Source organism: Rhinoderma darwinii, chromosome 6 (assembly GCF_050947455.1).
Source record: "Rhinoderma darwinii isolate aRhiDar2 chromosome 6, aRhiDar2.hap1, whole genome shotgun sequence".
In the NCBI taxonomy this organism is placed as follows: Eukaryota; Metazoa; Chordata; class Amphibia; order Anura; family Rhinodermatidae; genus Rhinoderma; species Rhinoderma darwinii.
The window spans coordinates 51,576,558-51,592,732 of NC_134692.1; the positions used below are offsets into that span (position 1 = coordinate 51,576,558).

The window sequence follows — 16,175 nt, forward strand, 5'->3', positions numbered from 1 at the left end:
ACTTGTCACTGTCATGAGTTATTGATCTCTGTGATAGACACGTTTTAAAACTGCAGACAATTATGTATCCCATATGTAATATCCTTGCTATCATGGGCATTTATAAAAAACGATGATTTTAATACAATGATTGTTGACATTGCTCAGATTAAGCGCTCATGTTCATCCTCTATGCACTGTCGTACAAATTTGTATGGAATACAGAGTCCGATGCCCCAAAAAAATATTCTGTTGGATTTGTACGGAATCTGACAGAAAAAAACCTCTGTACGTCTGTCTCTATCCCTGTGTCCTTCCCTCTATGAAATCGTAGGCATATGGAGCTACAATAAAGGCCTCATGCACCTCTATGGAAGCCCTATTAAGACTCCATGTAAAATGGAGCCATAATACAGCTGTGTGAATGAGCCCTAGGATAAATAATTTGGAGATAATGGTGTTATAAATGTACTTTCTGGGAGATATCCTTAATATAGTAGACTGACCTTTTAAGGCCATGTTCAGACGTGGCAGAATTTTTCCGCTGAAAATGTTGCTGCAGATTCTGCTGAGATCTGCAGTGAAATTCCGCTGCCTTTCCACAACATAATGTGCATGCTGCGGAAGGAAAATTCTGCACCGCAGCCTAAATTCCGCACAGTTATCTTCCGCAATGTCTGAACTAAGTTTCCTAAAAATGTATAGAAACAAATGTAAAAAACGTCTGCTGCAGAATTCCACTGCGGACTGTCCGCAGCGGAATTCAACAGCAATTCCGCCACGTCTGAATGTGCCTTAACTCTTCCCAATTGCTCACTATATATAAGAGCAACATTAGATCTCTGCGTGATTCAGTCCTAATGCTCATCTGGAAAGCATTTGTCATTTTTCAGGACTGAATGGATGGTAAATAAAGATGATTGATATAGCCGGTCACCATTGTGTAGTTATCCATACATAAAATCATATACACTGCAGGACATGAAGAGTTGTTTAGAAGGTCTATCCGCTCATTATCAGTATTAATGTGTAGAAGATTTCCCACTTATGTTAGGAATATATTTGTCTATCAGAGCAAAATCTATATATTTCTGTTTGTACTGAGGAGCAGTGTAGAACATCAAATAGAATTGACCGGTGACCATCACAATGCTTTTAGTCATCTTTTCCTCGTACATTTTCTTGTGTTTGTGTGCAAGATTTTACATGTTTCTGTAAAGAGGAAAGCAAGAGGTCTTTGTTCTGAACCCCGTTCTCTAGAGAAGATTCAGCTGTTTATTGTCACTCAAGAGTTCAATTCTTTCCAGAAAAAAATGAACTCTGCACTTTGAGCCTATTCATACGGGTCGCGTTTGTCAATTTTAAAGCTTATCTCGTATTTCTGCCGCAGATGTGCAGTTTAATGTGCCACAGATCTACCTTCGGATTAGCCCCATTCAATGAGGTTAAACTATGTGTGGAAATCCGGCAGGTTTTCCATGCGTAATCCACGGGAATAAGTAGCATGCTACCTATTCTCTCAGATTTTTTTTCTGCGCAGCAGTCAAAACTTTGCACAGAAATTTTCTGCAGCATGTGAACGGGGTTGTAGAAACTCCGTTCAGATGCATTGGATGAACATTGAGATCGGATTTGGCATCAATTTTGGTGTGTCATCTGCGCCGGAATCCCTGTCAAATTTGAAATGTGTGAATTGGGCCTTAGTAGGTTATGGACTAAGCTTCTTTAGATGCTGTAAAGAATTTAAACATAGCACCCCCAGTTACGGGGGAAAATATTACTAATAATGTGGGCGTTATCACTATCAGTGTTGCGTCTTGTTAGTTTCAGTGTGTGCATTCAAACCTGCGAAAGTACACACTTGCTACTGTGCCGGCAGCAGGAACTAATGCCAGTCCATGCCATGCCATCACTGAACCACCAACGGTCACATGACAGCACCACGCATCTAATTAAGAAAAGGGGCACAGGGGCTGACACTTAAAAGGGGGCACTTGTCTGGCACCGTGGCTGTCATTATTTAGGTTCATTGTGACTGGCACTGTTATGTGTTTTCTGTGGATCAGAAGTCATTTGCACTCGTTATGATTACAAGTATCTCCCGCTATTATGCCCTATTGTCACTGGCAAGTTTTGATTGGCAGTTTAGGTGCCCTAATAAAAAAATTATTTTATGCTTTCACTAACACTATGTTGTTTATTAGTACATGTGAGGCTTTATGATATATAAATAATGTACTGTACATGTATTCTGCACTATTGTCTTATTACTAACTTAACAGTATATTATTAACAGTACAGTCTGAGTTAATGCCTTTTTGTAATAATTTACACGTACTGATGCTAAGGCGATGATAAAAGATTCCTTCAGTTAATATTTATTGAACACAGTGTTTAATACAGATATACCAGGCGTCGGTTTATAGTTCAACTGTATAGGATTATATGACGCCACTTTGTTCTTGCGCCATGATTATTGCAGTCCCATGGATAACACATTCCGATATTAAGATGAGTTGAGCGACAATGAAGAAAATATTAAAATTGCAGAATGTTAAACGAATGGCCATTACATCTTTGGAAAAATTACATAGCATTTACCAGCCATGTCCATGCAACCAACAGATTATGGGCGGCCTGCAGTATAGCTAAACACTGGGGGTCCTGCTGCTCATGCCCGATAAGTAACTGTTGTTTCGGTGTAATGTGGGCACTAAGGAATTGCTTGCCGTCTTGTAGCTATCCTACCGTTACTTCGGTATGACCCTATTCAAGATTTTTTCTAATCCAGAGAACATCTTTCATGATGAGAAAAATCGACTACTGTTTGTTGATGTATTTCTTCTACCAGATTGACACTTCTCTAGTTTTTAAGATATCTCAGTATTAAAAGCTTTTCCAAACGCAGCAAGAATTTTAAGCTCAGTTTTAGAACTGTTTCGTAGTTCGATAGTCCCCTGAATGTTTATTAGTCAATTAGATCCCCCCATTTATCCCGATCCCATTTACCCAAGCCATTTTATAAATAGGTTTTATCCATGTATCGCACTTTCATATCAGAGCATGAGGACATTATCATCAAAATGGCTTCTTTGCTTGCAAAGACTAATTTAACAGGCATCTTTTAATTTGCTTCACTGCTTTGTGGTCTCTGACACTGTACATTATACATCACATGAGGGGAGTTAGGATAGATTTATCCATCGCTTCAGGATAATGGGAAAAGAACATAAAACTTATGCTGTTACTTGAGTGTGTATTAGGAGTTATATTTTGTCTGCTATTCTCTTATGGAACACATTTAATGGATAGCTGTCAGAATAGTCTGTACATTCAGTTGTCAATGAATATTCTAACCTCGAGCTGTTGTAACCCCGAGGGTAGTTTATACTCTTAAATATGCCATATCTAATTATTGCCCATTATGCTATATGCCCATGCCTCTAGCTGTGGGCACATTATTATAGAATAAAAGTATATTGCCCTGTAGAATGACAGGAACATAAAGAGCGTTTTTACCTAGAAATGTACAAGTTGGTGCAGATCATGCAGTAGTATGGGGTAGAGATAGACTCTGCCTTTGGCCTTTGACAACCCTTATAGATACCATTTTATGGTACCTGTTGGAGTTGTCACCCATCTACTGCCACTTGCAAATTTATGGGAAAATGGACACATTGATTTTCTAAATGCTGCTTCTCTTGTGTACAGTACTTATACTTTTATATTTAGTTAAGATTAATAAGTGCTGTTTTTAAAGTAAATATGGAGGACATATGAAGCTTATGAGTTGACAAGCTTATTATGGCCGCTGTAAAGCTATGTCTTTATGTAATTTATCATTAGGGTTTTCTTTATCATCGCTGTCTGCTCCATAGTGCCTTAAAAGCATTTTTTGACTCATTACTCAGAATGCCTTTCTTCCATTCTATAGGAAAATGTAGAATTTAAAGCAAATTTATCATAAGAGTACACCCCAATCCTGCCCCCCATCCCCAAAAATTGATTTTCAAGGTGCTTTACACATCTACAGCATACTCACTAAATTGGTTGGGTTATTCAGCAATACTAATTCACAGAGAACCCCTTGGCAGGCAAGGATTTTCTCTCACTGTCCAACCTACAATTCAGCAAGTAGATGGTAGAGGTAGGCATGCACCTACACTGGGGTTTATGTGGTGGTATTGTGGGCACACTTAGCAACCCACTGTCTTAACCCGTAAGGGTTATATTTTTTTTCTGTTTTCTAAGTGCCCCTTTTTAAGGACAGATACACTTAAAGGATCTTGCACACTGGCAAGGATACTGGGCGGCAGTGAATGGATCCTGTACAGTGCCAAACAGTCTTCGTCAGACTCTGTGTGTACGGCTGTATTCTCTCCTAGAAGCAATACTTCTGGGGAGAATGCGTCCATACAAATAGAGTCTGATGGAACATACCACAATTATTTTTTGGGGAATCCGAAAGAAAAATAACAAGTATCTCTGAAATAAGAGGCATATGGTAGTACCGGACTCTTGTACCTCTACATCAGCCCTATTACGGCTCCATACAAATTGGAGCTATAACACGGCTCTGTTTAAAGGAGCTCTGAAAGGTATGTTCACACAGAAGATTTGTTGCAGAAATTTCTGTAATTGCCCCAATCGCCTGGATGGGGTTTGCAGAAATCTATGCCCATGCTGTAGAAACAACCCCATTCACATGTATGAAACGGCAGCAAATCTGCCAAGTGTGAACAATCTCTGCAGCTCTCCTTAGCCTGATACTTTCTATGCTTTATACCTTACTCTTACCTAAATAGTAACTAGAGCCGTAGTATTAATGAACATCATTGTCTTTGCCCTTTTCACGGTCTTATAAAGCCTGTCACTTGCAAAAATGCATTTGTGCCAATCTGTAAAAGGTCTATATATCCACATACATATATACAAAAGCATGGAATGCATGGAACTGGGTCACATACAGCTGAAAAAGGAAATATCACTATCTTTTCATATCCTGCCCCTGTGTCAAATAAACACCTGCAAAGAAGGACTTGCCTGCTTTGCCAGTCATTATTAAATTGAGAATTTTTCATTTAGCGAGGATAGCAAGAACATTTTTGTTCCCTTATAAGATGGTATAGTGCAAGGATTTAAATATTACACATGGAAAGGCTGGCACAAAGTCATATGTTTTAGCCTTGCTGGGTACTGTATGCCTTTTATTTCACATGGAAATTGCTAATGACCTACTGCGTGTCTATGAACACACTATAAATTGCTAATTATTTATAAAAAACAGCACTTTAGTTGGAAAATATGTAGAAGCTTTCCAAGTTCACCGCCCTATTATGATGTCACATTTGCCTATAATGCTACATTTTATAACTCATCAAGACCTAGGTCTACCTGTATCGCACAAAATGTCTCATTCATGCCAAGCAGTGCCAAAGGCAACTCACAATTTCATAGCATAGGTGGTTGGCAGCATACACTGGGATTGAAATAAAGTTAAAAGTACAGCGTTTAGCATTTAAGTTGGTGGCATATAATTATAATAGCTGTAATTATTGAAAGTGTTTCATACATCAAATCCACACAGATGTAGTCCATGGGAATCTCACCATCCTAACTGTAAGGGTATGTGCACACGCAAATTCAAAAACGTCTGAAAATACGGAGCTGTTTTCAAGGGAAAACAGCTCCTGATTTTCAGACGTACTTGAAGCCACTCGCGTTTTTCGTGGCGTTTTTTACGGCCGTTTTTTAAGCTGTTTTTCTATAGAGTCAATGAAAAACAGCTCAAGACGTGACATGCACTTCTTTTTCGCGGGCGTCTTTTTACGCGCCGTTTTTTTTAAATGAGGCGTAAAAAAATGCCACTTCGGAACAGAGCGCCGTATTTCCAGTTGAAATCAATGGGCAGATGTTGGTAGGCGTTCTGCTTCAGTTTTTTCAGGCGTTTTTTGAGGTGTAAACGCCCCGAAATACGTCTGAAAACACTACGTGTGCATATACCCTTAAGGTGAAAATGAGTAGAATGCTAGCATCAGTTATTAGACTCGCATTAGTAAGCTTGCCACTTTTTGATGCTTGTCATACAATTTGGTATTGTGAGTTGTACAAGGCAAGTTTTGTCCATGAATCTTAGTTCTTAATAAGGAAATGCAGAATTATCAGAGCCAAAGGCATGCTATTTACCATGACATGGCATATGTTTATTGTTATTATCATTAAATAAACCAGACTGAATTATGAGTGAAGAACAAATGGAATAAAAAAAAGCGTAAAAGGGAAAGAGTGCAGTTACATTATGTACATTTATGTAACATGCCTACAATATAAGTTAAACCAGGGGTCTCAAACACGTCCGAGTAAATGGGCCGCACATAGAAAAAATTAGAAGTTGACGGGCCAAGATTGGGCAGCCACTTCTTAGATAGTGCCACAGTGCCCTCTGTAGATAATGCCACAGTGCCCTCTGTAGATATTGCCACACTGCCCTCTGCAGATTGTGCTACAATGCCCTCTGTAGATAATGCCACAGTGCCCTCTGTAGATAATGCCACACCCATCATAGATAATGCCACAGTGCCCTCTGAAGAGAATGCCACAGTGCCCTCTGTAGAAAATGGCACACTGCCCTCTGTAGAGATTGTCACAGTGCCCTCTGTAGAGATTGCCACAGTGCCCTCTGTAGATACTGCCAGTGTCCTCTGTAGATAGTGCCACAATGTCCTCTGTAGATAGTGCCACATTGTTCTCTGTAGACAGTGCCACAGTGCCTTCTGTAGATAATGCTCCACTGTCCTCTGTAGATACTGCCACACTGCCCTCTATAGATAGTGCCACATTGCCCTCTTTAGATAATGCCAAAGTGCCCTCTGCAGATAATGCCACAGTGCCCTCTGTAGATACTGCCACAGTGCCCTCTGAAGATATTGCCACACTACCCTCTGTAGATAGTGCTACAGTGACCTCTGTAGATAATGCCACACCCCTCCTAGATAATGCCACAGTGCCCTCTGAAGATAATGCCACAGTGCCCTCTGCAGATAATGCCACACTGCACTCTGTAGAGATTGCCACAGTTCCCTCTGTAGAGATTGCCACAGTGCCCTCTGTAGATACTGCCATGGTGCCCTCTGTGGATACTGCCAGTGACCTCTGTAGATAGTGCCAAAGTGTCCTCTGTAGATAGTGCCACAGTGCCCTCTGTAGAAACTGGCACACTGCCCTCTGAAGATACTGCCACACTGCCCTCTGTAGATACTGCCACACTGCCCTCTGTAGATACTGCCACAGTGCCCTCTGTAGATAGTGCCACACCCCCTTGAAGATAGCACCACCCCATGTAGATAGCACTACCCCCCTCCACCATAGATATCGCCATTGGGACTCCTTCTAGGAATGGAATCCCCAGCCAGAGCATAGGCTGGGGATTCCGCTCCTAGAGGGAACTCCTGATGTCACTGTCCATATATGGATAGTGACGTCAGGGGCTACTCCTGGAGCGGAATCCCCTGCTAGAGCATCGGCAATGGGGATTCCGCTCCAGGAGTAGACACTGGCGTCACTGTCCAGTGACGTCAATGGCTTCCACGGGAACAGTGCTTAAATAAGTGCTGTGCTCGGTGAGTCCTCGGCGAGTGGAGGAGCTCCCTCTGCTCCTCCGCTCTGAACTAATGCTGAAGCAGGGACCTGACAGTTCCCTGCTTCAGCACTGGGTTCAACTATATCCACGTCCTGAGGACACAGATACAGTTGATAGTGGCACATACCCCCAGCCGCCCGGGACAACTGTTCCGCTGAATCCGGGATGGCTTGGAGGTCATCAGGGGGGATGTAGCGCTATCTACAGGTGGGTGTGTGGGGCGATATCTACAGGGGGGTTGCACTGTCTACAGGGGGCTGTGAGGCCATTTCTTATCTACCACCAATAATCTAGTGCGGGAAAGGGACTGTGCTTTTTCATGACGTCATGAAGCAGCACCGGCGCATTCCTCCTTCGGCCTACTCCCTCCTCCCCTGAGGGAGCTACAGTGGCACGCGGGACGCAGATGACAGCCTCAGGGGCCATGTGTTTTGGACCCCTGGCTTAAACCATGTATATAGCTAGTAATGGGATGTGATTGATATCATGCAGAGAGGTATACAGTATGTAATTCCCTACACTCAGCGTAAACATTGAAGAAAATCTGCAGTAAATTACAGTAGCAGCAGAGTGGGTGACATTTGAACAAATCTCACCCACACGTTGTAGAAATAAATCCGCCCAGAAACCGTTCATAAAATGACCTTCTGTGCGGTTTTCTAATCCGCAGCATGTCCTTTTATTCTGCGGAATCGCTCTTTTGTTGTAATTTTTCCCCTTTAAATTCAATGGGATTTTTGCGGTGGAAAAACTGATTCCGCTGCAAAAAAACACAAATCAGAAAAAAACACCTTTTTTCTGTTCAAAATTAATAAAAATTTTAATACTTACCCCCAGGTGTTGTCATAGCACCACATTGCTCTGTTCTCTGTCTAGGGTGGCATCTTGGGATGACGTTTCATCCCATGTGCCTGCTGCAGCCAGTCACAGGCTGCAGCGGTCACATGGACTGCAGCATCATCCTAGGAGGCCCGGCTGCACAGAGAACATAGAGACACGTCGCAGTGACAACGCCAGGGTGGTAAATATTCCGCCCGAAAATCTGCACCCCAATTGGAATTCCCTGCGGGTTCTAGGATGGATACGATACACTTCATAGTTTTACGCAGCGTATCTGCCCTGTGTGAACATACTCTTATAGTCAACTTCCAAAGGAAAGACACAGCAGTATTAAATGAATTTATCCCTGCAATACTATTACACACAGATCTCATTTTATTTATTAAGAGGATATGAATAATGTTGTTTTACGATCATTTCACTGACGCATACTGTCTTGTTTCGGTTTCTAAAAATTATATTGATCTTATCTCCCAGGTAATGGGCAGTGTAAGGACTTTTCAGTCTTGGTTTAGGGGAATATAACTTTTTTTTTAAACTAATTAGTAATCAGTACTGAAACAATCACGTTTTTTTTTATGTATTCCCATTTTCTGATCCTAATATAATTCTAATATATGTTCATGATTATTGGTGCAGTCATCTGGCCTGTACTGCTGTTCTAAATTTTGAACAGCAGTTACAGAGATTTGCTTTAAAGCAGGCACCTGGATATAAAAAAAACTAAGGCCAAATTTATCAATGTATTTACATCTTTATTTTGGCACATTTCACTCCAGAATTTAGAGCCATTTTTGCCACGCACATCCATTTGTAAAAGTGGAGTGAGAAGTGGTCGTGGCTTACTGCTTGGCTAGGATTTAGACACATTTAAAAAAATTCAACTTTTCAAAAATGCAAAAAAAAAAATAAGAAAAAAGTCGCATCTTAACCAAACACAGACCCTAGAGTCATGTTAGCCAGTGTGAATGGCAGTGGTGTATATTTGTGTCAGATTTATCAAAGGGGGCAAATGCAGTCATATGTCAGTATCAGGGTATGTTCACACGGCCCATTTTCGGCCGTTTTTCGGGCCATAAACGCCCGAAAAACTGCTGAAAAATTGGAAGCAGAACGCCTCCAAACATCTGCCATTTGATTGCAATGGGAAAAATGGCGTTCTGTTCCGACGGGCCGTTTTTTTGCGCTGCCCTTTTAAAAAACGGCTGCTTAAATAAACAGCCGTGAAATAGTGAAGGGCACTTCTTGGGACGTTTTTGGAGCTGTTTTTTTATAGAGTCTATTGAAAAAAGCTCCAAAAACGGTCGTGAAAAACATCACGAAAATCGCGAGTGGGTTCAAAAACGTCTGAAAATCAGGAGCTGTTTTCCCTGTTTTTGAGTTTGTGTGTGAACATACCCTAACAGTCTAGTTTTACCTTAGACATTGGCTAACATTATGCCACTTTTTACACAGTTACATAGGTTGAAAAAAGACACAGGTTTATCAGGCTCAACTTTTCTCAATAAATTACCCGTCATTCATTGCTTGATTAACTATAACCCTCAATACCATTCGTAAATAAATAATCATCTAGACTTTTTTTAAATGCTGACATAGTTTCTGCCATCACTACCTCTTGGGGAAGGGCATTCCATAGCTTGACTACTATAACTGTAAAGAACCTTTTTCTTTATTGATGTCTGAAACGTCTTTCTTCCACACGCAATGGGAGTCCCCTGGTCCTTTGTAGAGTCCTTGGAAGGAACAGATCATGTGCTAGTTCTCTGTATTGACCACACAAATACTTATACATGTTAATAAGATCCCCTCTAAGACGTCTTTTTTCCAAGCTGAACAAGCCCAATTTTTCTAGCCTTTCATTGTAAGTGACACCTCCCATCCCATTTAATAATCTCGTTGGCTGCCTTTGAAACCTCTCCAGTTCTCCTATTTCCTTTTTGCAATGTGGATCCCAAAACTGAATTCCATATTCTAGATGTGGATTTATAGTGGGGTAATATTACATTTGAATACTGGGTTTTTATCTCTCTTTTTGTACACCCTAAAATCCTATTTGCTTTTGCAGCTACTCCCTGACATTGAGTGCTGCTGTTTAGCTTATTTGTTACCAGAACATCCAGGTCCTTCTCCTGTTCCGTTATCCCCAGTTTTATTCCATTTAACGTATATGAATTAATACTATTATTGCATCCTAAGTGCATTACTTTACATTTATCGACATTCAATTTCATCTGCCACTTTGATAAATGATTCTATGGTAGAGTGTTGTGGGCATGCTCTGTGCAGTGAGGGGGAAGCAGGTAGAAGCAGCTAAGCTGTCCCTTTGGCTATTGCCAATAGTTTGATCCTGTGATATCTGCCTCTAGCTTTATAAAAACAGCTGTTACCTTTCATTGTGATCCTGCCTCTGATGATAATGAGATGTCTGCTGCCCCTGCCCCTGTGTACACAGCACAAGCTGAAAAATCATCTCTACAAATCAGGAAATATCAACCTATTGTGAGTGCTCAGTGGCCATTGAGAAAAACTGCAATATATCAGTTTGTTTTTTTTCATTTTATAGTGACAAAGAAAATAAAATAAATACCACTCAAAGTTAAAACAAATATGTTTAACGTAAAAACATGATTTAAACAATAGTCAATTTTCTGATGATAGATTCCCTTCAAACACTGTTCATTGCATAGGGTGGAATTTAATTTTCAGAGACATGAGAGATACAACTTTTTATCAAGATAGATAATGCACATGGGAATATATTTCAGCATGCAACAGTAACATGATGTTATGCTTTATAATTTTTCAGTTATCCATGATCTTGTGTTTTTGGTATTCCCTCCTGTTTCAGTCGTTTCATTGAAGGATCAGTTCACAGATGATTCCATTTATTCAGCATGTCTTAGGCTTCGTTCACATCTGCATCAGGGCTCAGTTCCGACGTTCAGTCGGAGCTTCCCGTCGGAACGGAGCCCTGACTGACACAAACTGAATTCCTGCGCAACTGAGACAAACGGAAACCATTGGCACCGGATCTGTCACCATTGAAATCAATGGTGATGGAAACGGAAACCTCTGGTTTCAGTTTGTGTCAGTCAGGGCTCTGTTCCGATGGAAAGCTCAGACGGAACGTAGGAACGGAGCTCTGACGCAGATGTGAACGAAGCCTTACTTGTTAGGAATTTACAAACAGATATTTTAGATTGCATTAAGCAGTGCTGAATTCATCATCTACATTTCCCAGACTTTGTCATTGGTGCATCATCGTAAAAACTCTCTGGTCAGACAATATTAAGATGACATTATATCACTATATTATTTGTCTTTTTTTATGTTTTATTTTCTTCCTCTCTTGACATAGAAGTGTTAATAATTGTCTTGGAATGTTGTACCTTACAGATAAGTTTGGGTTATTTAGTTAAATTGAATATAAACACTTTAAATATACTTAAAAGAAAATTACCTAGTATAGTCCTAGCTTTCTCTCTTTACAAATGAACACTCTTTGTGTTTCTTGCAGTGGTGCTGCTTTTAGGCTGAATAATACCCCCTTTAAATGATACATTTTTCTCCATGTGGTTATGACCAAAATTATAGTGACTCCCTATCTTGGAATCAGATCTGGTGTTTTTTCTGCTCTCTTGTGTTTCTCTTTAAACCCTCCTGTAAATATCGCCTGAGCCTTTAATTAAAGAGGGCCCTTTTAATCCTCAGGTCTTCAAGTTCCAATTAAATGGTGCCACTTAAGTGTGAGGTCTTTATGGAATTTGTAGTATAGGCTTAATAATTAATAAGCACAAGTAATTGTAACAACCCTTACTGGTAATAACAGACTCCCGAGGAGACCACAAATATGTTTTGTGCAGCTTGTTTTTTTATATAAACTGAAAGCTCTGGTCCCATCAACACCTTTTTAACTGTTAGGCCAAGTGGACTTCTTCCTGTCGCCACTATGTACACAGAGCGGGAATGGCATTGGTGGGGTTAACATATTTTTTAAAACTGATTGTACTACATAGCTGGAAGAATGTTAACCTAACTGCTATTCTATATTTTCAGTGGCACCCTAAGCATGGGCCCCCTGCACGTCTATGTTGTCAGTACAGCTTTGTTGATATTAGATCATAGGAAAATTGACCCCAAACAGTTCTATAATGTATATGATTGTTTATTTCTCCCATTAATTGTGTGGTATATACAGGAAGGCAAACCCGGCTGACATTGAGTGTGTAAATCTCATGAAGGGTCATAGGCGAGAATATTAGAAGAAATACTACAGTGCAGGAGGAATTAATTCATTTAATTATAGGATACATTTGCATTTTAGTGCTTTTGATATACTGTAAAAACCAGATCCTCTGCCCTAGAGTTGGATAATGTACAATATTACAGCCATTAATAGGTGCTTTGGGTCCCTGGCGCCACAGTAATAAAAATCTAAGGCGGATAAACCATGGTGACAAAAGAATATCTGTTCCACAAAACATCATTTTCATATCTCTAAACCAAATTACATAGTTATATAGGTTAAAAAAAAAGTCACAGGTCCATCAAGTTAAACCTTTATCAATAAATGACCCGTCATTCATTGCTTGATTAATTATAACCCACAATGCCATTTGTCAGTAAATAATCATCTAGCCTTTCTTTAAATGCTGACATAGTATCTACCATTACTACCTCTTGGGGGAGGGCATTCTATAGTTTGACTACTCTTACTGTAAAGAACCCTTTCCTATGTTGACGTTCTAAATGTCTTTCTTCCACATGCAATGAATGTCCCCTGGTTCTTTGTAAAGTCCTTGGAAAGAACAGATTATGTGCTAGTTCTTTGTATTGACTACATATATACTTATACATGTTAATAAAATCACCTCTAAGTCGCCTTTTTTTCCAAGCTGAACAAGCCCAATTTCTCTAGCCTTTCATTGCAAGCGACACATCCCATCCCATTTAATAATCTAATTTAATAATCGTCTGCCTTTGAACTCTCTCCAGTTTTCCAATATCCTTTTTACAATGTGGAGCCCAACACTGAATTCTATATTCAAGATGTGGCCCTACAAGGGTTTTTTACAAGAGGTAATATTAAATTTAAATCACAGGTTGTTATCTCTCCTTTTATACACCCTAAAATCCTACTTGCTTTTGCAGCTGCTGCTTGACATTGTGCTGCTGCTTAGCTTATTTGCTACCATGTTTGCAAATGTTTTGTACATAGTATACCTAAACAACAATATTCTTTTACAGGAATCATTAAAATTGGTCGCTGGAACCCACTGCCTCTCAGTTATGTTACAGATGCCCCAGATGTAACAGTCTCTGATATACTACAAGATGTCTACCACGTGGTTACATTAAAAATCCAATTACAGAGGTGGGTGGTTGTATTTTAGGTTGACACTTTGTAAAATAATATTTGGTAAAAAAATAATCGTAATATATATTTTTTGTTATACATGTATTGTAGAGAATATTCACAGTGAGTGTAATGATGGGGGTAAGGAAACAAACAGACAAGTGAGCCCTAATCTACCCGCCACTCAGTCCCTGCCTACTTGCAATGACCCGCCCTAGGCGACGGGGTACAACTGGGCGACAGTCCCTACGCTCAATAAGTGCACGACAGACAAACAGACAAGGGTACACAGAAGCAAGGGAAAAGGGGCAGTTGCCCACGGCAACACCGAGAGCAACAAGAGTGGTGAACGAGCCGAGTCAAACCAGGAGTGTACGAGGTACCAAACGCAGAGCAGGAGAGTAGTGAACAAGCCGAGTCAAACCAGGAGTGTACGAGGTACCAAACGCAGAGCAGGAGAGTAGTCAGTAAGCCAGGGTCAATATGAAGCAGGGTCAAATAGATCAAGAAGCTGCAGCAGGGCCAGGAAACCAAAATGAGAAGAATCACAAGCAAGGAGGAACAGGAAAGGCAGGTATAAATAGACAGAGGGCGGAAGCTACCTCCGTCTGGCCAGGCTATGATAGGCTCTCCCACTCCTAAGCCTGCCATCCTGAGTGGTGGAAGATGGAGTCAGTCTCCCAGACATAGAAGCAGGTGCAGACTGATTACCTATGGGCGTGGATACAGAAGATGTGCCTGGCAGATCCTTAACAGTACCCCCCTTTTATGAGTGGCCACCGGACCCTTTCTAGATGGACCTGGTTTATTGGGGAAACGAAGGTGGAACCTCCTGACAAATACCCCAGCGTGAACATCCCGGGCGGGTACCCAAGTCCTCTCCTCAGGCCCGTATCCTCTCCAATGGACCAGGTACTGGAGGGAGCCTTGGACCATCTTGCTGTCCACAATCTTGGCCACCTCGAATTCTACCCCCTCAGGGGTGAGAACGGGGAAAGGAGGTTTCCTCGAGGGAGCCAAGGACGGAGAGCAGCGTTTAAGGAGGGAGGCATGAAACACGTCGTGTACTCGAAAAGATGGGGGCAACTCCAGTCGGAAGGAGACCGGATTGAGGACTTCAATGACCTTGTACGGCCCTATAAACCGGGGAGCAAACTTCTTGGACGGGACTTTAAGGCGCAAGTTCTTTGACGATAGCCACACCAGATCCCCGACCATAAACAAGGGGTTAGCAGAACGTCTTCTATCTGCCTGAGTTTTTTGTATGCTCTGGGACGCCTCTAGGTTCTTCTGAACCTGGGCCCAGACTGTGCACAGTCCCCGATGAACGACCTCTACCTCGGGATTGTTGGAACTACCAGGTGAAACGGAGGAGAACCGTGGATTAAACCCAAAATTACAGAAAAAGGGGGAGGCCCCTGACGAGTTACTGACCCGGTTATTAAGGGAAAATTCGGCGAGGGGGATGAATGAGACCCAATCATATTGACAGTCAGAGATAAAACACCTTAAATATTGTTCTAGAGACTGATTAGTCCTCTCAGTTTGGCCATTAGTTTCAGGATGGAAGGCAGAGGAGAAGGACAGATCAATCTCCAACTTTTTACAGAAGGCTCTCCAAAACAAGGAAACAAATTGTACCCCTCTGTCAGAAACAATATTGACAGGGACCCCATGGAGACGCAGGATATGTTTGACAAACAAGGTAGCTAACGTCTTAGCATTGGGTAGTTTTTTGAGGGGCACAAAGTGGCACATCTTACTGAAGCGGTCTACTACAACCCACACCACCGACTTAACTTGAGATGGAGGCAAATCGGTGATAAAATCCATGGATATATGGGTCCAAGGTCTCTGGGTAATGGGCAAAGAACGTAGTAAGCCCGCTGGTCAGAACCTGGGAGTCTTGGAGCTAGCACAAACCTCACAAGCGGCGACGTAGGCCTTAACGTCCTTAGGCAACCCAGGCCACCAATAGTTTCTGGGAATGAGGTGCTTGGTACCCAGGATGCCTGGATGACCAGATAGAGCAGAGTCATGATTTTCCCTAAGTACCCTTAGCCGGAATTGCAGGCGAACAAACAGCTTGTTCTCAGGAAGGTTCCCGGGAGCTGAACCTTGATCAGCAGCAATTTCAGAAACTAAATCAGAATCAATAGAGGAAATGATTATACCTGGAGGCAAAATACAAGCAGGATCTTCCTCCAAAGGAGGGCTGGCCATGAAGCTATGCGACAGTGCATCAGCCTTAATATTTTTAGACCCAGCCCTATAGGTAACCAAAAAGTTGAATCTGGTAAAAAATAACGCCCATCGAGCTTGGCTCGGGTTTAGCCTCCGGGCAGATTCTAGGAAAAC

The 16,175-nt window shown here is 41.4% G+C and overlaps 1 protein-coding gene across 3 annotated transcripts in view; it reads left to right on the top strand.

The window, feature by feature from the left end:
- SATB2 (SATB homeobox 2) overlaps nt 1–16,175 on the top strand; it is a 189,272-nt gene that overhangs the window by 65,129 nt on the left and 107,968 nt on the right. For all 3 annotated transcript variants that reach the window (XM_075831206.1, XM_075831208.1, XM_075831207.1), the window contains exon 4: nt 13,709–13,835. In XM_075831206.1, coding sequence (XP_075687321.1) covers nt 13,709–13,835 — 127 coding nt within the window. The remainder of the gene's footprint in view (nt 1–13,708; nt 13,836–16,175) is intronic.